At 54.3% G+C, this 20,761-nt stretch overlaps 1 protein-coding gene across 5 annotated transcripts in view; it reads right to left on the bottom strand.

Moving 5' to 3' along the window:
* The window catches only part of DOCK3 (dedicator of cytokinesis 3), a 260,038-nt gene that overhangs the window by 23,656 nt on the left and 215,621 nt on the right, over positions 1 to 20,761 (bottom strand). For all 5 annotated transcript variants that reach the window (XM_073645146.1, XM_073645148.1, XM_073645145.1 and 2 more), the window contains 10 exons: positions 12,711 to 12,771; positions 11,686 to 11,779; positions 9,995 to 10,143; positions 9,677 to 9,763; positions 9,396 to 9,500; positions 3,492 to 3,633; positions 3,104 to 3,270; positions 2,804 to 2,890; positions 2,550 to 2,729; positions 1,163 to 1,246 (listed from right to left, as the gene is read on the bottom strand). In XM_073645146.1, coding sequence (XP_073501247.1) covers positions 1,163 to 1,246; positions 2,550 to 2,729; positions 2,804 to 2,890; positions 3,104 to 3,270; positions 3,492 to 3,633; positions 9,396 to 9,500; positions 9,677 to 9,763; positions 9,995 to 10,143; positions 11,686 to 11,779; positions 12,711 to 12,771 — 1,156 coding nt within the window. The remainder of the gene's footprint in view (positions 1 to 1,162; positions 1,247 to 2,549; positions 2,730 to 2,803; positions 2,891 to 3,103; positions 3,271 to 3,491; positions 3,634 to 9,395; positions 9,501 to 9,676; positions 9,764 to 9,994; positions 10,144 to 11,685; positions 11,780 to 12,710; positions 12,772 to 20,761) is intronic.

Raw genomic sequence — 20,761 nt, 5'->3', positions numbered from 1 at the left:
CCATTATTCTGTATGGAGGACTACGTGGGGCCCATTATACTGTATGGAGAACTATGTGGGACCATTATTCTGTATGGAGGACTACGTGGGGCCATTATACTGGTTGGCCTGTGACTTTGTCCAAGATTTTCATTTTGGCCCTCTGTGTGTTTTGAGTTTGACATTCCTGCTCTTCAGGAACCCAGATCATAATTTGTCTTGACCTTTTCTCGGCACCTGAGTTACACCCCGTCACATGACCTCATGTGTGCTGGGTTGCGGGATGTCCTCAGCCCTTCAGAATTGTATGAAATTCCCAATATCAACAAAATCTCCACTCCGGACGATCGCAGAAGTTTGAGATCGCACCCAGATTTTTCATCGGGATTTTACAGTTACCCAGAGACCAAACATGATATGGCTGTTGTCAGTTATCTGTCCACTATTGATTTGGGGCTTATAGGCAGGGGTTACAGAAAATATGCAACCTCTTCCCTGATTCGTCCTGTAACTAAAAATGTATGTCCCATCACTATCGGATGTACACAAGCTTCAATATTCATAATTTTCTTTCGGAGACCTATGTCTGGGCCAATGTATAGCATTTCCCTTGCATGCAACCACAGGGTCACTTGATTTCAAAATGCATTTCCTGGGGACAAAGAGGCTTCCACTTTGCTATTTATGTGTAAATGCATGTACCATATTGTTGTCCAATTCACTGAAAAGACTTCTCCAGGCTCAATTACCTGTCTATTTTAAATCTCAATCTTTCACACAGAAGACATCCTCTTTTCCACTGTAGGGTCCTTTGTCCTAAAACGAACTTCATGCCAATCTAATTAGGATGGTTCACTATCCAGCTATAACTAACTTCCTACTCCTTTATGTCCATTGTACCAGTCTAATTTCTAAGAGACTTAAACTGTCACCTAGATTGCCAGCTCTTGTCATACTGCAAATGAGAGAAGGTGGTGGGGTGGGGGGTGAATGCCCCTCTCTAGTGTGGCTTCAGAGATTTTAATATTTTCTATGACAATCATCATTACCACCATCATCATCATCACGGGGCAGCTATATTGTCATCCCATCTATCCTACAGAACAACATATCTGACTACCAGGGGGCAGCATCTCCCTTCACTATAAGAGGAGAACACATCAGATCAGGGGGAGCAACCGACCTGCTCCAGCATCAGCTCCTTCAGCGCACTGATCCTGTCCGCATCCTCCGGGTGCTGCGTGATGTACTCCTTATCAAAGAATGCCTGTGCAGGGAAAGAGGCCGTGAGAGGGGGACACAGAGACAGCGAGGGGAACACAGAGACAGCGAGGGGGACACAGAGACAGCGAGGGGAACACAGAGACAGCGAGGGGGACACAGAGACAGCGAGGGGGACACAGAGACAGCGAGGGGGACACAGAGACAGCGAGGGGGACACAGAGACAGCGAGGGGAACACAGAGACAGCGAGGGGAACACAGAGACAGCGAGGGGGACACAGAGACAACGAGGGGAACACAGAGACAGCGAGGGGAACACAGAGACAGCGAGGGGGACACAGAGACAGCGAGGGGAACACAGAGACAGCGAGGGGGACACAGAGACAGCGAGGGGGACACAGAGACAGCGAGGGGGACACAGAGACAGCGAGGGGGACACAGAGACAGCGAGGGGAACACAGAGACAGCGAGGGGGACACAGAGACAGCGAGGGGGACACAGAGACAACGAGGGGGACACAGAGACAGCGAGGGGGACACAGAGACAGCGAGGGGGACACAGAGACAGCGAGGGGAACACAGAGACAGCGAGGGGGACACAGAGACAGCGAGGGGGACACAGAGACAGCCAGGGGGACACAGAGAGACAGAAAGAGGGACAGAAAGGGACACAGAGAGAGACAGCGAGGGGGACACACACAGAGAGACAGCGAGGGGGACACACACAGAGACAGCGAGAGGGGGACACACACAGAGAGACAGAGAAAGGGAGGGACACACAGACCGCGAGAGGAGGACACACAGAGAACGCGAGAGGGGAACACACAGAGACAGCGAGAGGGGGACACACAGAGAGACAGCGAGAGGAGGACACACAGAGACAGCGAGAGGGGGACACACAGAGAGACAGCGAGAGGAGGACACACAGAGAGACAGCGAGGGGGACACACACAGAGACAGCGAGGGGGACACACACAGAGAGACAGAGAGAGGGAGGGACACACAAACAGACCGCGAGAGGAGGACACACAGAGAACGCTAGAGGGGAACACACAGAGACAGCGAGAGGGGGACACACAGAGAGACAGCGAGAGGGGGACACACAGAGAGACCGCGAGAGGGAGACACACAGAGAGAGGTACACAGAGGCGGAGAGGGGGACACAGAGGCGGCGAGGGGGACACAGAGGCGGCGAGGGGGACATAGAGAGGGACAGCGAGGGAAACAAAAAGAAAGACAGAAAGAGACAGCAGGTGGGGAAGCTACAGACAGATCTACAAAGGGGTGGAGAGAGAATATAAGCCCTATGGAGACACAGAGGGGCTGTGGGTATCATTCAGGTCTCGCACCTCCTGGTATCGTGTGATCCCCCCATTGACGGCGGCGTCGATGACCCCGTTCAGGCACATGCTGAGCAGGTTGATGTTCCCGTGCAGGTTGTGGTGCTGGTACTGAGTGATCAGAGCTCGAAGCTCCTGCGTCTTGTTCCCCAGAACCTGCAGCGCGTTCTCCAGGGGGCTCACCTCCACCTGTGGACCCCACCCCGATTATTACAGAAGACATGATATGAGCCCACCAACCCTCGTGTCTGCGGACACCTTACCAGCTCTCGCTTCTGGACTTCAAACCAGCAAGAGATTCCTGGGAGACTGTGAGACAGCGTGAGAGTGCTGCGCTCTATCCACAGACTCTGAAAGAGAAATGAGACAGTGTGAGAGCGCTGCGCTCTATCCATAGACTCTGACAGAGATGAGACAGTATGAGAGCGCTGCGCTCTATCCATAGACTCTGACAGAGATGAGACAGTATGAGAGCGCTGCGCTCTATCCATAGACTCTGACAGAGATGAGACAGTATGAGAGCGCTGCGCTCTATCAGCCCGCTGTCGGCTGCCGTCACTCACCTTGAACTCATTGTCTTTGTCGCGGGCGCCACGGTGGAACGGTCGGTCGTACCGGAACCGGCGGACGTTGTTGACGCGGTAGAAGCTCTTTATCCTCTCGGGCACCTGGTCCATGCTCAGCACTCTCGGGGAGTCGGGTAGAGGGGTGACTGCATAAATCTGCAGGTCTAGAGAGACAGTCAAGGGAGGAACCAACACAGCAGAACGGAAAAATGAAGACCCAAACCCTGCGACCGAACGACTGTGACCTGCACTGACACACTGTAACAAACCCACCCGCTGTGTGACCCCAACAACGGTGAATGTTTCCATTCACTGACTGCAAGCAGAGAGGGCGAGTAGTGTGACCGCACAGTGCCCAGTAATGTCTGCCCTCCCCGCAGGATACACTGGGAGTCGCTCTGCAGGATCGTGTCGTCCGGATGGTTGAGATGCTGCATCGCGATGGCCTGCGGAAACTCGCTGAGCATCCGCTGCTGGAACGCCTCCAGCCGCTCGTAGTCGTGACCGCGGCACACAAACTCCTTATTCTGCAAGACAAGGAGGACGACATCTACATCACCAGGAGGGAGGACAAGGGACAGTGCAGGGGGGCTGCATACACAGAAAGAGGGACCTGTCTGTACTGGAGGAGGAGAGCATACACAGGGGACAATGCAGGGGGGCAACATACACAGAACAAGGGACCTGTCTGTACTGGAGGAGGAGAGCATACACAGGGGACGGTGCAGGTGGGCTGCATACACAGAACGAGGGACCTGTCTGTACTGGAGGAGGAGAGCATACACAGGGGACGGTGCAGGGGGGCTGCATACACAGAACGAGGGACCTGTCTGTACTGGAGGAGGAGAGCATACACAGGGGACAATGCAGGGGGGCAACATACACAGAACAAGGGACCTGTCTGTACTGGAGGAGGAGAGCATACACAGGGGACGGAGCAGGGGGGCTGCATACACAGAACAAGGGACCTGTCTGTACTGGAGGAGGAGAGCATACACAGGGGACAGTGCAGGGGGGCTGCATACACAGAAAGAGGGACCTGTCTGTACTGGAGGAGGAGAGCATACACAGGGGACAATGCAGGGGGGCTGCATACACAGAAAGAGGGACCTGTCTGTACTGGAGGAGGAGAGCATACACAGGGGACAATGCAGGGGGGGCTGCATACACAGAACAAGGGACCTGTCTGTACTGGAGGAGGAGAGCATACACAGGGGACAATGCAGGGGGGCAACATACACAGAACAAGGGACCTGTCTGTACTGGAGGAGGAGAGCATACACAGGGGACGGAGCAGGGGGGCTGCATACACAGAACAAGGGACCTGTCTGTACTGGAGGAGGAGAGCATACACAGGGGACAATGCAGGGGGGCAACATACACAGAACAAGGGACCTGTCTGTACTGGAGAAGGAGAGCATACACAGGGGACAGTGCAGGGGAGTCGCATACACAGAACAAGGGACCTGTCTGTACTGGAGGAGGAGAGCATACACAGGGGACAATGCAGGGGGGCTGCATACACAAAACGAGGGACCTGTCTGTACTGAAGGAGGAGAGCATACACAGGGGACAGTGCAGGGGGGCTGCATACACAGAACGAGGGACCTGTCTGTACTGGAAGAGGAAAGCATACACAGGGGACAGTGCAGGGGGGCGGCATACACAGAACAAGGGACCTGTCTGTACTGGAGGAGGAGAGCATACACAGGGGACAGTGCAGGGGGGCTGCATACACAGAACGAGGGACCTGTCTGTACTGGAGGAGGAGAGCATACACAGGGGACAATGCAGGGGGGGCTGCATACACAGAACAAGGGACCGGTCTGTACTGGAGGAGGAGAGCATACACAGGGGACGGTGTAGGGGGGCTGCATACACAGAACAAGGGACCTGTCTGTACTGGAGGAGGAGAGCATACACAGGGGACGGTGTAGGGGGGCTGCATACACAGAACAAGGGACCTGTCTGTACTGGAGGAGGAGAGCATACACAGGGGACAATGCAGGGGGGCTGCATACACAGAACGAGGGACCTGTCTGTACTGGAGGAGGAGAGCATACACAGGGGACAATGCAGGGGGGCAACATACACAGAACATGGGACCTGTCTGTACTGGAGGAGGAGAGCATACACAGGGGACAGTGCAGGGGGACTGCATACACAGAACGAGGGACCTGTCTGTACTGGAGGAGGAGAGCATACACAGAACAAGGGACCTGTCTGTACTGGAGGAGGAGAGCATACACAGGGGACAATGCAGGGGGGCTGCATACACAGAACGAGGGACCTGTCTGTACTGGAGGAGGAGGAGAGCATACACAGGGGACAATGCAGGGGGGCTGCATACACAGAACGAGGGACCTGTCTGTACTGGAGGAGGAGAGCATACACAGGGGACAATGCAGGGGGGCAACATACACAGAACAAGGGACCTGTCTGTACTGGAGGAGGAGAGCATACACAGGGGACAGTGCAGGGGGACTGCATACACAGAACGAGGGACCTGTCTGTACTGGAGGAGGAGAGCATACACAGAACAAGGGACCTGTCTGTACTGGAGGAGGAGAGCATACACAGGGGACAATGCAGGGGGGCTGCATACACAGAACGAGGGACCTGTCTGTACTGGAGGAGGAGAGCATACACAGGGGACAGTGCAGGGGGGCAACATACACAGAACAAGGGACCTGTCTGTACTGGAGGAGGAGAGCATACACAGGCGACAGTGCAGGGGAGCCGCATACAGAGAACAAGGGACCTGTCTGTACTGGAGGTGGAGAGCATACACAGGGGACAGTGCAGGGGGGCAACATACACAGAACAAGGGACCTGTCTATACTGGAGGTGGAGAGCATACACAGGGGACGGTGCAGGGGGGCTGCATTCACAGAACGAGGGACCTGTCTGTACTGGAGGAGGAGAGCATACACAGGGGACAATGCAGGGGGGCTGCATACACAGAACAAGGGACCTGTCTGTACTGGAGGAGGAGAGCATACACAGGGGACAGTGCAGGGGGACTGCATACACAGAACGAGGGACTGTCTGTACTGGAGGAGGAGAGCATACACAGGGGACAATGCAGGGGGGCTGCATACACAGAACGAGGGACCTGTCTGTACTGGAGGAGGAGAGCATACACAGGGGACAATGCAGGGGGGCAACATACACAGAACAAGGGACCTGTCTGTACTGGAGGAGGAGAGCATACACAGGGGACAGTGCAGGGGGACTGCATACACAGAACGAGGGACCTGTCTGTACTGGAGGAGGAGAGCATACACAGAACAAGGGACCTGTCTGTACTGGAGGAGGAGAGCATACACAGGCGACAGTGCAGGGGAGCCGCATACAGAGAACAAGGGACCTGTCTGTACTGGAGGTGGAGAGCATACACAGGGGACAGTGCAGGGGGGCAACATACACAGAACAAGGGACCTGTCTGTACTGGAGGTGGTGAGCATACACAGAGGACGGTGCAGGGGGGCTGCATACACAGAACGAGGGACCTGTCTGTACTGGAGGAGGAGAGCATACACAGGGGACAATGCAGGGGGGCTGCATTCACAGAACAAGGGACCGGTCTGTACAGGAGGAGGAGAGCATACACAGGGGATGGTGTAGGGGGGCTGCATACACAGAACAAGGGACCTGTCTGTACTGGAGGAGGAGAGCATACACAGGGGACAATGCAGGGGGGCTGCATACACAGAACGAGGGACCGGTCTGTACTGGAGGAGGAGAGCATACATAGGGGACAGTGCAGGGGAGCCGCATACACAGAACAAGGGACCTGTCTGTACTGGAGGTGGAGAGCATACACAGGGGACGGTGCAGGGGGGTTGCATACACAGAACGAGGGACCTGTCTGTACTGGAGGAGGAGAGCATACACAGGGGACAGTGCAGGGGGGCTGCATACACAGAACGAGGGACCTGTCTGTACTGGAGGTGGAGAGCATACACAGGGGACGGTGCAGGGGGGCTGCATACACAGAACGAGGGACCTGTCTGTACTGGAGGGGAGAGCATACACAGGGGCAATGCAGGGGGGCTGCATACACAGAACGAGGGACCTGTCTGTACTGGAGGAGGAGAGCATACACAGGGGACAATGCAGGGGGGCAACATACACAGAACATGGGACCTGTCTGTACTGGAGGAGGAGAGCATACACAGGGGACAGTGCAGGGGGACTGCATACACAGAACGAGGGACCTGTCTGTACTGGAGGAGGAGAGCATACACAGAACAAGGGACCTGTCTGTACTGGAGGAGGAGAGCATACACAGGGGACAATGCAGGGGGGCTGCATACACAGAACGAGGGACCTGTCTGTACTGGAGGAGGAGAGCATACACAGGGGACAATACAGGGGGGCTGCATACACAGAACGAGGGACCTGTCTGTACTGGAGGAGGAGAGCATACACAGGGGACAATGCAGGGGGGCAACATACACAGAACAAGGGACCTGTCTGTACTGGAGGAGGAGAGCATACACATGGGACAGTGCAGGGGGACTGCATACACAGAACGAGGGACCTGTCTGTACTGGAGGAGGAGAGCATACACAGAACAAGGGACCTGTCTGTACTGGAGGAGGAGAGCATACACAGCGGACAATGCAGGGGGGCTGCATACACAGAACGAGGGACCTGTCTGTACTGGAGGAGGAGAGCATACACAGGGGACAGTGCAGGGGGGCAACATACACAGAACAAGGGACCTGTCTGTACTGGAGGTGGAGAGCATACACAGGGGACGGTGCAGGGGGGCTGCATTCACAGAACAAGGGACCTGTCTGTACTGGAGGAGGAGAGCATACACAGGGGACAATGCAGGGGGGCTGCATACACAGAACAAGGGACCTGTCTGTACTGGAGGAGGAGAGCATACACAGGGGACAGTGCAGGGGGACTGCATACACAGAACGAGGGACCTGTCTGTACTGGAGGAGGAGAGCATACACAGGGGACAATGCAGGGGGGCTGCATACACAGAACGAGGGACCTGTCTGTACTGGAGGAGGAGAGCATACACAGGGGACAATGCAGGGGGGCAACATACACAGAACAAGGGACCTGTCTGTACTGGAGGAGGAGAGCATACACAGGGGACAGTGCAGGGGGACTGCATACACAGAACGAGGGACCTGTCTGTACTGGAGGAGGAGAGCATACACAGAACAAGGGACCTGTCTGTACTGGAGGAGGAGAGCATACACAGGGGACAATGCAGGGGGGCTGCATACACAGAACGAGGGACCTGTCTGTACTGGAGGAGGAGAGCATACACAGGGGACAGTGCAGGGGGGCAACATACACAGAACAAGGGACCTGTCTGTACTGGAGGAGGAGAGCATACACAGGCGACAGTGCAGGGGAGCCGCATACAGAGAACAAGGGACCTGTCTGTACCGGAGGTGGAGAGCATACACAGGGGACAGTGCAGGGGGGCAACATACACAGAACAAGGGACCTGTCTGTACTGGAGGTGGTGAGCATACACAGGGGACGGTGCAGGGGGGCTGCATACACAGAACGAGGGACCTGTCTGTACTGGAGGAGGAGAGCATACACAGGGGACAATGCAGGGGGGCTGCATACACAGAACAAGGGACCGGTCTGTACAGGAGGAGGAGAGCATACACAGGGGATGGTGTAGGGGGGCTGCATACACAGAACAAGGGACCTGTCTGTACTGGAGGAGAGCATACACAGGGGACAATGCAGGGGGGCTGCATACACAGAACGAGGGACCGGTCTGTACTGGAGGAGGAGAGCATACACAGGGGACAGTGCAGGGGAGCCGCATACACAGAACAAGGGACCTGTCTGTACTGGAGGTGGAGAGCATACACAGGGGACGGTGCAGGGGGGTTGCATACACAGAACGAGGGACCTGTCTGTACTGGAGGAGGAGAGCATACACAGGGGACAGTGCAGTGGGGCTGCATACACAGAACGAGGGACCTGTCTGTACTGGAGGTGGAGAGCATACACAGGGGACGGTGCAGGGGGGCTGCATACACAGAACGAGGGACCTGTCTGTACTGGAGGAGGAGAGCATACACAGGGGACAATGCAGGGGGGCTGCATACACAGAACGAGGGACCTGTCTGTACTGGAGGAGGAGAGCATACACAGGGGACGGTGTAGGGGGGCTGCATACACAGTACAAGGGACCTGTCTGTACTGGAGGTGGAGAGCATACACAGGGGACGGTGCAGGGGGGCTGCATACACAGAACGAGGGACCTGTTATGGGGGGGGGGGGGGTGATTTACCCGCAAGAAGAATGGGAACTTCTTTCCATAGAATCCCACTCTGAAGAACTCGGGCTCCAGCCGCTGCTGGTCCATGATGTGATCGTAGTACGACGCCTCCATTTTCTGTAGGAGATGAAGGAGGAACAGAAGAGTCACAGGTCGGAGGTTGGAGACGACACGGACACCCCTGAAAACAGCTGCTATATAGGGGAGCAAAAGGTGACCCCTTCTAATTAATGGTGCAGCCGCCATCCAGCACCACCGGAGTTAATGCACGTCATCCAGGACACAGGACTCACCAGGATCCAGCTCAGGCTCTGGTAATCGTACAGCTTCTCATACTGAGCCGCCAGCTCCCTGCACAGGGGGATCCCGAACTCCCAGCACTGGGTGAGGGGGGAAGGAGCCACAAGAGAGGAGAAAAGACAACGTTTACAAGGATCTTTCTTCACTTCCCGGCCAGCAGGTGTCGCCGTCTACCAGCACCTTCCCATAGACATGCACTGCAACAGTGCCACCTGAAGCGTGGGGAGGGTACTGCAGCTCACACCCTGCGAATGAAGGATGACCCAATAATTAAGTGTAAAGCGGTGGCCCGTGGTCCGTGGCCTCGTTACCTTGCCCTTGTTGAAGTAGTGGATGATTTTGCGGCTCAAACTCTCTTTTCGCTGCCACTCGCTGTGGGCGGGATAATGAAGGAACTCCCGTAGGGAGCGATCGTCCCACTGCAGCGTCTCCCAGTACAGGAGCAGAGTGAACGCAGCTTCTGGAGGGGGAAGGACACGGAGGTGAATGTGCAGTGCTGGGACATGGAGGAGCAGCAGGGCTGCGTACACTACACGGACACTGTGACTCCATCCTGTGTAAAGGCCCCCGGCAGCGTCACCTCCATGGTGGGGGCCGGTTCTGCAGGTGGGGGCCGGTACGGCAGGTGGGGGCCGGTACGGCAGGTGGGGGCCGGTACGGCAGGTGGGGGCCGGTACTGCAGGTGGGGGCCGGTACGGCAGGTGGGGGCCGGTACGGCAGGTGGGGGCCGGTACTGCAGGTGGGGGCCGGTACGGCAGGTGGGGGCCGGTACGGCAGGTGGGGGCCGGTACGGCAGGTGGGGGCCGGTACTGCAGGTGGGGGCCGGTACAGCACGTGGGGGCCGGTACGGCAGGTGGGGGCCGGTACGGCAGGTGGGGGCCGGTACAGCACGTGGGGGCCGGTACGGCAGGTGGGGGCCGGTACGGCAGGTGGGAGCCGGTACGGCAGGTGGGGGCCGGTACGGCAGGTGGGGGCCGGTACGGCAGGTGGGGGCCAGTACTGCAGGTGGGGGCCAACATGGCAGGTGGGGGCCGGTACGGCAGGTGGGGGCCGGTACAGCAGGTGGGGGCCGGTACAGCAGGTGGGGGCCGGTACTGCAGGTGGGGGCCGGTACTGCAGGTGGGGGCCGGGTACTGCAGGTGGGGGCCGGTACGGCAGGTGGGGGCCGGTACAGCAGGTGGGGGCCGGTACAGCAGGTGGGGGCCGGGTACGGCAGGTGGGGGCCGGTACTGCAGGTGGGGGCCGGGTACTGCAGGTGGGGGCCGGTACTGCAGGTGGGGGCCGGGTACTGCAGGTGGGGGCCGGTACGGCAGGTGGGGGCCGGTACGGCAGGTGGGGGCCGGGTACTGCAGGTGGGGGCCGGTACGGCAGGTGGGGGCCGGTACGGCAGGTGGGGGCCGGTACTGCAGGTGGGGGCCGGTACTGCAGGTGGGGGCCGGGTACGGCAGGTGGGGGCCGGGTACTGCAGGTGGGGGCCGGTACAGCAGGTGGGGGCCGGTACTGCAGGTGGGGGCCGGTACTGCAGGTGGGGGCCGGGTACGGCAGGTGGGGGCCGGTACAGCAGGTGGGGGCCGGTACAGCAGGTGGGGGCCGGTACAGCAGGTGGGGGCCGGTACTGCAGGTGGGGGCCGGGTACTGCAGGTGGGGGCCGGGTACGGCAGGTGGGGGCCGGTACGGCAGGTGGGGGCCGGGTACTGCAGGTGGGGGCCGGGTACTGCAGGTGGGGGCCGGTACGGCAGGTGGGGGCCGGTACAGCAGGTGGGGGCCGGTACTGCAGCTGGGGGCCAGTACTGCAGGTGGGGGCCGGTACGGCAGGTGGGGGCCGGTACGGCAGGTGGGGGCCGGTACTGCAGGTGGGGGCCGGTACGGCAGGTGGGGGCCGGTACTGCAGGTGGGGGCCGGTACTGCAGGTGGGGGCCGGTACGGCAGGTGGGGGCCGGTACTGCAGGTGGGGGCCGGTACTGCAGGTGGGGGCCGGTACGGCAGGTGGGGGCCACCATACCTGTGTAGCTCTCGGCCTGAAGATGGAGGTCGCACAGCTTGTGGATATATCGGATGTACATCTCCTCCTTATTGATCTCTGATTTGTAGAAATTCTTTGAGGATGAAACAAGAACAAAGGGTTAAATCCCCCATTACCAGAGACACCCACCAGGGGGCACGGCCATCAGAGACACCCACCCGGGGGCACGACCATCAGAGACACCCACCCGGGGGCGCTGCCATAAGAGACACCCACCCGGGGGCACGACCATCAGAGACACCCACCCGGGGGCACGACCATCAGAGACACCCACCCAGGGGCATGGCTATCAGAGACACCCACCCAGGGGCGCTGCCATAAGAGACACCCACCCAGGGGCGCTGCCATAAGAGACACCCACCCGGGGGCACGACCATCAGAGACACCCACCCGGGGGCACGGCTATCAGAGACACCCACCCGGGGGCACGGCCATCAGAGACACCCACCCAGGGGCGCTGCCATAAGAGACACCCACCCGGGGGCACGACCATCAGAGACACCCACCCGGGGGCACGGCCATCAGAGACACCCACCCGGGGGCACGGCCATCAGAGACACCCACCCGGGGGCACGGCCATCAGAGACACCCACCCAGGGGCGCTGCCATAAGAGACACCCACCCGGGGGCACGACCATCAGAGACACCCACCCGGGGGCACGACCATCAGAGACACCCACCCGGGGGCACGACCATCAGAGACACCCACCCGGGGGCACGACCATCAGAGACACCCACCCGGGGACACGGCCATCAGAGACACCCACCCGGGGACGCTGCCATAAGACACCCCCACTGGGGGCGCTGCCATAAGAGACACCCACTGGGGGCGCTGCCATAAGAGACACCCACCCGGGGACGCTGCCATAAGACACCCCCACTGGGGGCGCTGCCATAAGACACCCCCACTGGGGGCGCTGCCATAAGAGACACCCACTGGGGGCGCTGCCATAAGACACCCCCACTGGGGGCGCTGCCATCAGAGGAAGGTCTGCAGCACTCACCATCAGATTCACTGTGCAGCCGATCTTCTTGTTCTCAGTCTCTTCACCTTTCATGCAGTCTCTGAAGCAAAACACCAAGTGTGAGAAAACAAAAGTGCACTTATATCAGGTGTAATCCTCCAGTCACCTCCAGAGCTGCAGTCACTATTCTGCTGTTACATAAGGTCTTATCCTCCAGTCACCTCCAGAGCTGCAGTCACCATTCTGCATTAACATAAGGTCTTATCCTCCAGTCACCTCCAGAGCTGCAATCACTATTCTGTTTTTACATTGTGTCTTATCCACCAGTCACCTCCAGAGCTGCAGTCACTATTCTGCTGTTACATCATGTCTTATCCTCCAGTCACCTCGAGAGCTGCACTCACTATTCTGCTGCTACATCATGTCTTATCCTCCAGTCACCTCCAGAGCTGCAGTCACCATTCTACTGTTACATCGTGTCTAATCCTCCAGTCACCTCCAGAGCTGCAGTCACTATTCTGCTGTTACATCGTGTCTTATCCTCCAGTCACCTCCAAAGCTGCAGTCACTATTCTGCTGTTACATCGTGTCTTATCCTCCAGTTACCTCCAGAGCTGCAATCACTATTCTGCTTTTACATTGTGTCTTATCCTCCAGTCACCTCCAGAGCTGCAGTCACTATTCTGCTGTTACATAAGGTTTATCCTCCAGTCACCTCCAGAGCTGCAGTTACTGGTCTGCTGTTACATAAGGTCTTATCCTCCAGTCACCTCCAGAGCTGCAGTCACTATTCTGCTGTTACATCGTGTTTTATCCTCAAGTCACCTCCAGAGCTGCAGTTACCATTCTGCTGTTACAACGTGTCTTATCCTCCAGTCACCTCCAGAGCTGCAATCACTATTCTGTTTTTACATTGTGTCTTATCCACCAGTCACCTCCAGAGCTGCAGTCACTATTCTGCTGTTACATAAGGTCTTATCCTCCAGTCACCTCCAGAGCTGCAATCACTATTCTGTTTTTACATTGTGTCTTATCCACCAGTCACCTCCAGAGCTGCAATCACTATTCTGTTTTTACATTGTGTCTTATCCTCCAGTCACCTCCAGAGCTACAGTCACTGGTCTGCTGTTACATAAGGTCTTATCCTCCAGTCACCTCCAGAGCTGCAATCACTATTCTGTTTTTACATTGTGTCTTATCCTACAGTCACCTCCAGAGCTACACTCACTATTCTGCTGTTACATCGTGCTTTATCCTCCAGTCAGCTCCAGAGCTGCAGTCACCATTCTGCTGTTACATAAGGTCTTATCCTCCAGTCACCTCCAGAGCTGCAATCACTATTCTGCTGTTACATCGTGTCTTATCCACCAGTCACCCCCAGAGCTGCACTCACTATTCTGCTGTTACATAAGGTCTTATCCTTCAGTCACCTCCAGAGCTGTACTCAATATTCTGCTGTTACATAGTGTCTTATCCTCCAGTCACCTCCAGAGCTGCAGTCACGATTCTGCTTTTACATCGTGTCTAATCCTCCAGTCACCTCCAGGGCTGCAGTCACTATTCTGCTGTTACATCGTGTCTTATCCACCAGTCACCTCCAGAGCTGCAGTTACCATTCTGCTGTTACATCATGTCTTATCCTCCAGTCACCTCCAGATCACTATTCTGCTGTTACATCGTGTCTCTTCCACCAGTCACCTCCAGAGCTGCAGTCCCTATTCTGCTGTTACATCGTGTCTTATCCACCAGTCACCTCCAGAGCTGCAGTCACTATTCTGCTGTTACATAAGGTCTTATTCTCCAGTCACCTCCAGAGCTGCAGTCACCATTCTGCTGTTACATCATGTCTTATCCACCAGTCACCTCCAGAGCTGCAGTCACTATACTGCTGTTACATAAGGTCTTATTTTCCAGTCACCTCCAGAGCTGCAGTCACCATTCTGCTGTTACATCGTGTCTTATCAACCAGTCACCTCCAGAGCTGCAGTCACTATTCTGCTGTTACATAAGGTCTTATCCTCCAGTCACCTCCAGAGCTGCACTCAATATTCTGCTGTTACATCATGTCTTATCCTCCAGTCGCCTCCAGAGTTGCACTCACTATTCTGCTGTTACATAAGGTCTTATCCTCCAGAGCTGCAGTCACCATTCTGCTGTTACATCGTGTCTTATCCTCCAGTCACCTCCAAAGTTGCAGTCACTATTCTGCGGTTACATCGTGTCTTATCCTCCAGTCACCTCCAGAGCTGCAATCACTATTCTGCTTTTACATCGTGTCATATCCACCAATCATCTCTAGAGCTGCAGTCACTATTCTGCTGTTACATAAGGTCTTATCCTCCAGTCACCTCCAGAGCTGCAGTCACGGCTCTGCTGTTACATAAGGTCTTATCCTCCAGTCACCCCCAGAGCTGCACTCACTATTCTGCTGTTACATCGTGTCTCGTTCTCCAGTCACCTCAAGAGCTGCAGTCACCATTCTGCTGTTACATAAGGTCTTAGCCTTCAGTCACCTACAGAGCTGCAGTCACTATTCTGCTGTTACATCGTGTCTTATCCTCCAGTCACCGCCAGAGCTGCAGTCACTATTCTGCTGTTACATTGTGTCTTATCCACCAGTCACCTCCAGAGCTGTACTCACTATTCTGCTGTTACATCGTGTCTTATCCACCAGTCAACTCCAGGGCTGTACTCACCATTCTGCTGTTACATCATGTCTAATCCTCCAGTCACCTCCAGAGCTGCAGTCACTATTCTGCGGTTACATCGTGTCTCATCCTCCAGTCACCTACAGAGCTGCACTCACTATTCTGCGGTTACATCGTGTCTCATCCTCCAGTCACCTCCAGAGCTGCAGTCACTATTCTGCGGTTACATCGTGTCTCATCCTCCAGTCACCTCCAGAGCTGCACTCACTATTCTGCTGTTACATCATGTCTTATCCTCCAGTCACCTCCAGAGCTGCAGTCACTATTCTGCTGTTACATCACGTCTTATCCTCCTGTCACCTCCACAGCTGCACTCACTATTCTGCGGTTACATCGTGTCTCATCCTCCAGTCACCTCCAGAGCTGCACTCACTATTCTGCGGTTACATCGTGTCTCATCCTCCAGTCACCTCCAGAGCTGCACTCACTATTCTGCTGTTACATCATGTCTTATCCTCCAGTCACCTCCAGAGCTACACTCACTATTCTGCTGTTACATCGTGTCTTATCCTCCAGTCACCTCCAGAGCTGCAGTCACTATTCTGCTGTTACATAAGGTCTTATCCTCCAGTCACCTCCAGAGCTGCACTCACTATTCTGCTGTTACATAAGGTCTTATCCTCCAGTCACCTCCAGAGCTGCAGTCACTATTCTGCTGTTACATCGTGTCTTATCCTCGAGTCACCTCCAGAGCTACACTCACTATTCTGCTGTTACATCAAGTCTTATCCTCGAGTCACCTCCAGAGCAGCAGTCACTATTCTGCTGTTACATAAGATCTTATCCTCCAGTCACCTCCAGAGCTGCACTCACTATTCTGCTGTTACATCATGTCTTATCCTCCAGTCGCCTCCAGAGTTGCACTCACTATTCTGCTGTTACATAAGGTCTTATCCTCCAGAGCTGCAGTCACCATTCTGCTGTTACATCGTGTCTTATCCTCCAGTCACCTCCAGAGCTGCGGTCTCTATTCTGCTGTTACATAAGGTCTTATCCTCCAGAGCTGCAGTCACTATTCTGCTGTTACATAAGGTCTTATCCTCTAGTCACCTCCAGAGCTGCGCTCACTATTCTGCTGGCACATTGTGTATTTTCCTCCAGTCAACTCCAGAGCTGCAGTCACTATTCTGCTGTTACATAAGGTCTTATCCTCCAGTCACCTCCAGAGCTGCAGTCACCATTCTGCATTAACATAAGGTCTTATCCTCCAGTCACCTCCAGAGCTGCAATCACTATTCTGCTGTTACATCATGTCTTATCCTCCAGTCACCTCGAGAGCTGCACTCACTATTCTGCTGTTACATCATGTCTTATCCTCCAGTCACCTCCAGAGCTGCAGTCACCATTCTGCTGTTACATCGTGTCTAATCCTCCAGTCATCTCCAGAGCTGCAGTCACTATTCTGCTGTTACATCGTGTCTTATCCTCCAGTCACCTCCAAAGCTGCAGTCACTATTCTGCTGTTACATCCTGTCTTATCCTCCAGTTACCTCCAGAGCTGCAATCACTATTCTGCTTTTACATTGTGTCTTATCCTCCAGTCACCTCCAGAGCTGCAGTCACTATTCTGCTGTTACATAAGGTTTATCCTCCAGTCACCTCCAGAGCTGCAGTTACTGGTCTGCTGTTACATAAGGTGTTATCCTCCAGTCACCTCCAGAGCTGCAGTCACTATTCTGCTGTTACATCGTGTTTTATCCTCAAGTCACCTCCAGAGCTGCAGTCACTATTCTGCTGTTACATAAGGTCTTATCCTCCAGTCACCTCCAGAGCTGCAATCACTATTCTGTTTTTACATTGTGTCTTATCCACCAGTCACCTCCAGAGCTGCAGTCACTATTCTGCTGTTACATAAGGTCTTATCCTCCAGTCACCTCCAGAGCTGCAATCACTATTCTGTTTTTACATTGTGTCTTATCCACCAGTCACCTCCAGAGCTGCAATCACTATTCTGTTTTTACATTGTGTCTTATCCTCCAGTCACCTCCAGAGCTACAGTCACTGGTCTGCTGTTACATAAGGTCTTATCCTCCAGTCACCTCCAGAGCTGCAATCACTATTCTGTTTTTACATTGTGTCTTATCCTACAGTCACCTCCAGAGCTACACTCACTATTCTGCTGTTACATCGTGCTTTATCCTCCAGTCAGCTCCAGAGCTGCAGTCACCATTCTGCTGTTACATAAGGTCTTATCCTCCAGTCACCTCCAGAGCTGCAATCACTATTCTGCTGTTACATCGTGTCTTATCCACCAGTCACCCCCAGAGCTGCACTCACTATTCTGCTGTTACATAAGGTCTTATCCTTCAGTCACCTCCAGAGCTGTACTCAATATTCTGCTGTTACATAGTGTCTTATCCTCCAGTCACCTCCAGAGCTGCAGTCACGATTCTGCTTTTACATCGTGTCTAATCCTCCAGTCACCTCCAGGGCTGCAGTCACTATTCTGCTGTTACATCGTGTCTTATCCACCAGTCACCTCCAGAGCTGCAGTTACCATTCTGCTGTTACATCATGTCTTATCCTCCAGTCACCTCCAGATCACTATTCTGCTGTTACATCGTGTCTTATCCACCAGTCACCTCCAGAGCTGCAGTCACTATTCTGCTGTTACATAAGGTCTTATTCTCCAGTCACCTCCAGAGCTGCAGTCACCATTCTGATGTTACATCATGTCTTATCCACCAGTCACCTCCAGAGCTGCAGTCACTATACTGCTGTTACATAAGGTCTTATTTTCCAGTCACCTCCAGAGCTGCAGTCACCATTCTGCTGTTACATCGTGTCTTATCAACCAGTCACCTCCAGAGCTGCAGTCACTATTCTGCTGTTACATAAGGTCTTATCCTCCAGTCACCTCCAGAGCTGCACTCACTATTCTGCTGTTACATCATGTCTTATCCTCCAGTCGCCTCCAGAGTTGCACTCACTATTCTGCTGTTACATAAGGTCTTATCCTCCAGAGCTGCAGTCACCATTCTGCTGTTACATCGTGTCTTATCCTCCAGTCACCTCCAAAGTTGCAGTCACTATTCTGCGGTTACATCGTGTCTTATCCTCCAGTCACCTCCAGAGCTGCAATCACTATTCTGCTTTTACATCGTGTCATATCCACCAATCATCTCTAGAGCTGCAGTCACTATTCTGCTGTTACATAAGGTCTTATCCTCCAGTCACCTCCAGAGCTGCAGTCACGGCTCTGCTGTTACATAAGGTCTTATCCTTCAGTCACCAACAGAGCTGCACTCACTATTCTGCTGTTACATCGTGTCTCGTTCTCCAGTCACCTCAAGAGCTGTACTCACTATTCTGCTGTTACATTGTGTCTTATCCACCAGTCACCTCCAGAGCTGTACTCACTATTCTGCTGTTACATCGTGTCTTATCCACCAGTCAACTCCAGGGCTGTACTCACCATTCTGCTGTTACATCATGTCTAATCCTCCAGTCACCTCCAGAGCTGCAGTCACTATTCTGCGGTTACATCGTGTCTCATCCTCCAGTCACCTACAGAGCTGCACTCACTATTCTGCGGTTACATCGTGTCTCATCCTCCAGTCACCTCCAGAGCTGCAGTCACTATTCTGCGGTTACATCGTGTCTCATCCTCCAGTCACCTCCAGAGCTGCACTCACTATTCTGCTGTTACATCATGTCTTATCCTCCAGTCACCTCCAGAGCTGCAGTCACTATTCTGCTGTTACATCACGTCTTATCCTCCTGTCACCTCCACAGCTGCACTCACTATTCTGCGGTTACATCGTGTCTCATCCTCCAGTCACCTCCAGAGCTGCACTCACTATTCTGCGGTTACATCGTGTCTCATCCTCCAGTCACCTCCAGAGCTGCACTCACTATTCTGCTGTTACATCATGTCTTATCCTCCAGTCACCTCCAGAGCTACACTCACTATTCTGCTGTTACATCGTGTCTTATCCTCCAGTCACCTCCAGAGCTGCAGTCACTATTCTGCTGTTACATAAGGTCTTATCCTCCAGTCACCTCCAGAGCTGCACTCACTATTCTGCTGTTACATAAGGTCTTATCCTCCAGTCACCTCCAGAGCTGCAGTCACTATTCTGCTGTTACATCACGTCTTATCCTCCTGTCACCTCCACAGCTGCACTCACTATTCTGCGGTTACATCGTGTCTCATCCTCCAGTCACCTCCAGAGCTGCACTCACTATTCTGCGGTTACATCGTGTCTCATCCTCCAGTCACCTCCAGAGCTGCACTCACTATTCTGCTGTTACATCATGTCTTATCCTCCAGTCACCTCCAGAGCTACACTCACTATTCTGCTGTTACATCAAGTCTTATCCTCGAGTCACCTCCAGAGCAGCAGTCACTATTCTGCTGTTACATAAGATCTTATCCTCCAGTCACCTCCAGAGCTGCACTCACTATTCTGCTGTTACATCATGTCTTATCCTCCAGTCGCCTCCAGAGTTGCACTCACTATTCTGCTGTTACATAAGGTCTTATCCTCCAGAGCTGCAGTCACCATTCTGCTGTTACATCGTGTCTTATCCTCCAGTCACCTCCAGAGCTGCGGTCTCTATTCTGCTGTTACATAAGGTCTTATCCTCCAGAGCTGCAGTCACTATTCTGCTGTTACATAAGGTCTTATCCTCCAGTCACCTCCAGAGCTGCGCTCACTATTCTGCTGGCACATTGTGTATTTTCCTCCAGTCAACTCCAGAGCTGCAGTCACTATTCTGCTGTTACATAAGGTCTTATCCTCCAGTCACCTCCAGAGCTGCAGTCACCATTCTGCATTAACATAAGGTCTTATCCTCCAGTCACCTCCAGAGCTGCAATCACTATTCTGTTTTTACATTGTGTCTTATCCACCAGTCACCTCCTGAGCTGCAGTCACTATTCTGCTGTTACATCATGTCTTATCCTCCAGTCACCTCGAGAGCTGCACTCACTATTCTGCTGTTACATCATGTCTTATCCTCCAGTCACCTCCAGAGCTGCAGTCACCATTCTGCTGTTACATCGTGTCTAATCCTCCAGTCATCTCCAGAGCTGCAGTCACTATTCTGCTGTTACATCGTGTCTTATCCTCCAGTCACCTCCAAAGCTGCAGTCACTATTCTGCTGTTACATCGTGTCTTATCCTCCAGTTAACTCCAGAGCTGCAATCACTATTCTGCTTTTACATTGTGTCTTATCCTCCAGTCACCTCCAGAGCTGCAGTCACTATTCTGCTGTTACATAAGGTTTATCCTCCAGTCACCTCCAGAGCTGCAGTTACTGGTCTGCTGTTACATAAGGTGTTATCCTCCAGTCACCTCCAGAGCTGCAGTCACTATTCTGCTGTTACATCGTGTTTTATCCTCAAGTCACCTCCAGAGCTGCAGTCACTATTCTGC

This window comes from Phyllobates terribilis, unplaced genomic scaffold, assembly GCF_046119375.1.
Source record: "Phyllobates terribilis strain yellow unplaced genomic scaffold, ASM4611937v1 Scaffold_8__6_contigs__length_399053987, whole genome shotgun sequence".
Lineage (NCBI taxonomy): Eukaryota > Metazoa > Chordata > Amphibia > Anura > Dendrobatidae > Phyllobates > Phyllobates terribilis.
The sequence above is the reverse complement of the archived record's forward strand: the minus strand, read 5'-3'. Positions and strand labels throughout refer to the sequence as shown.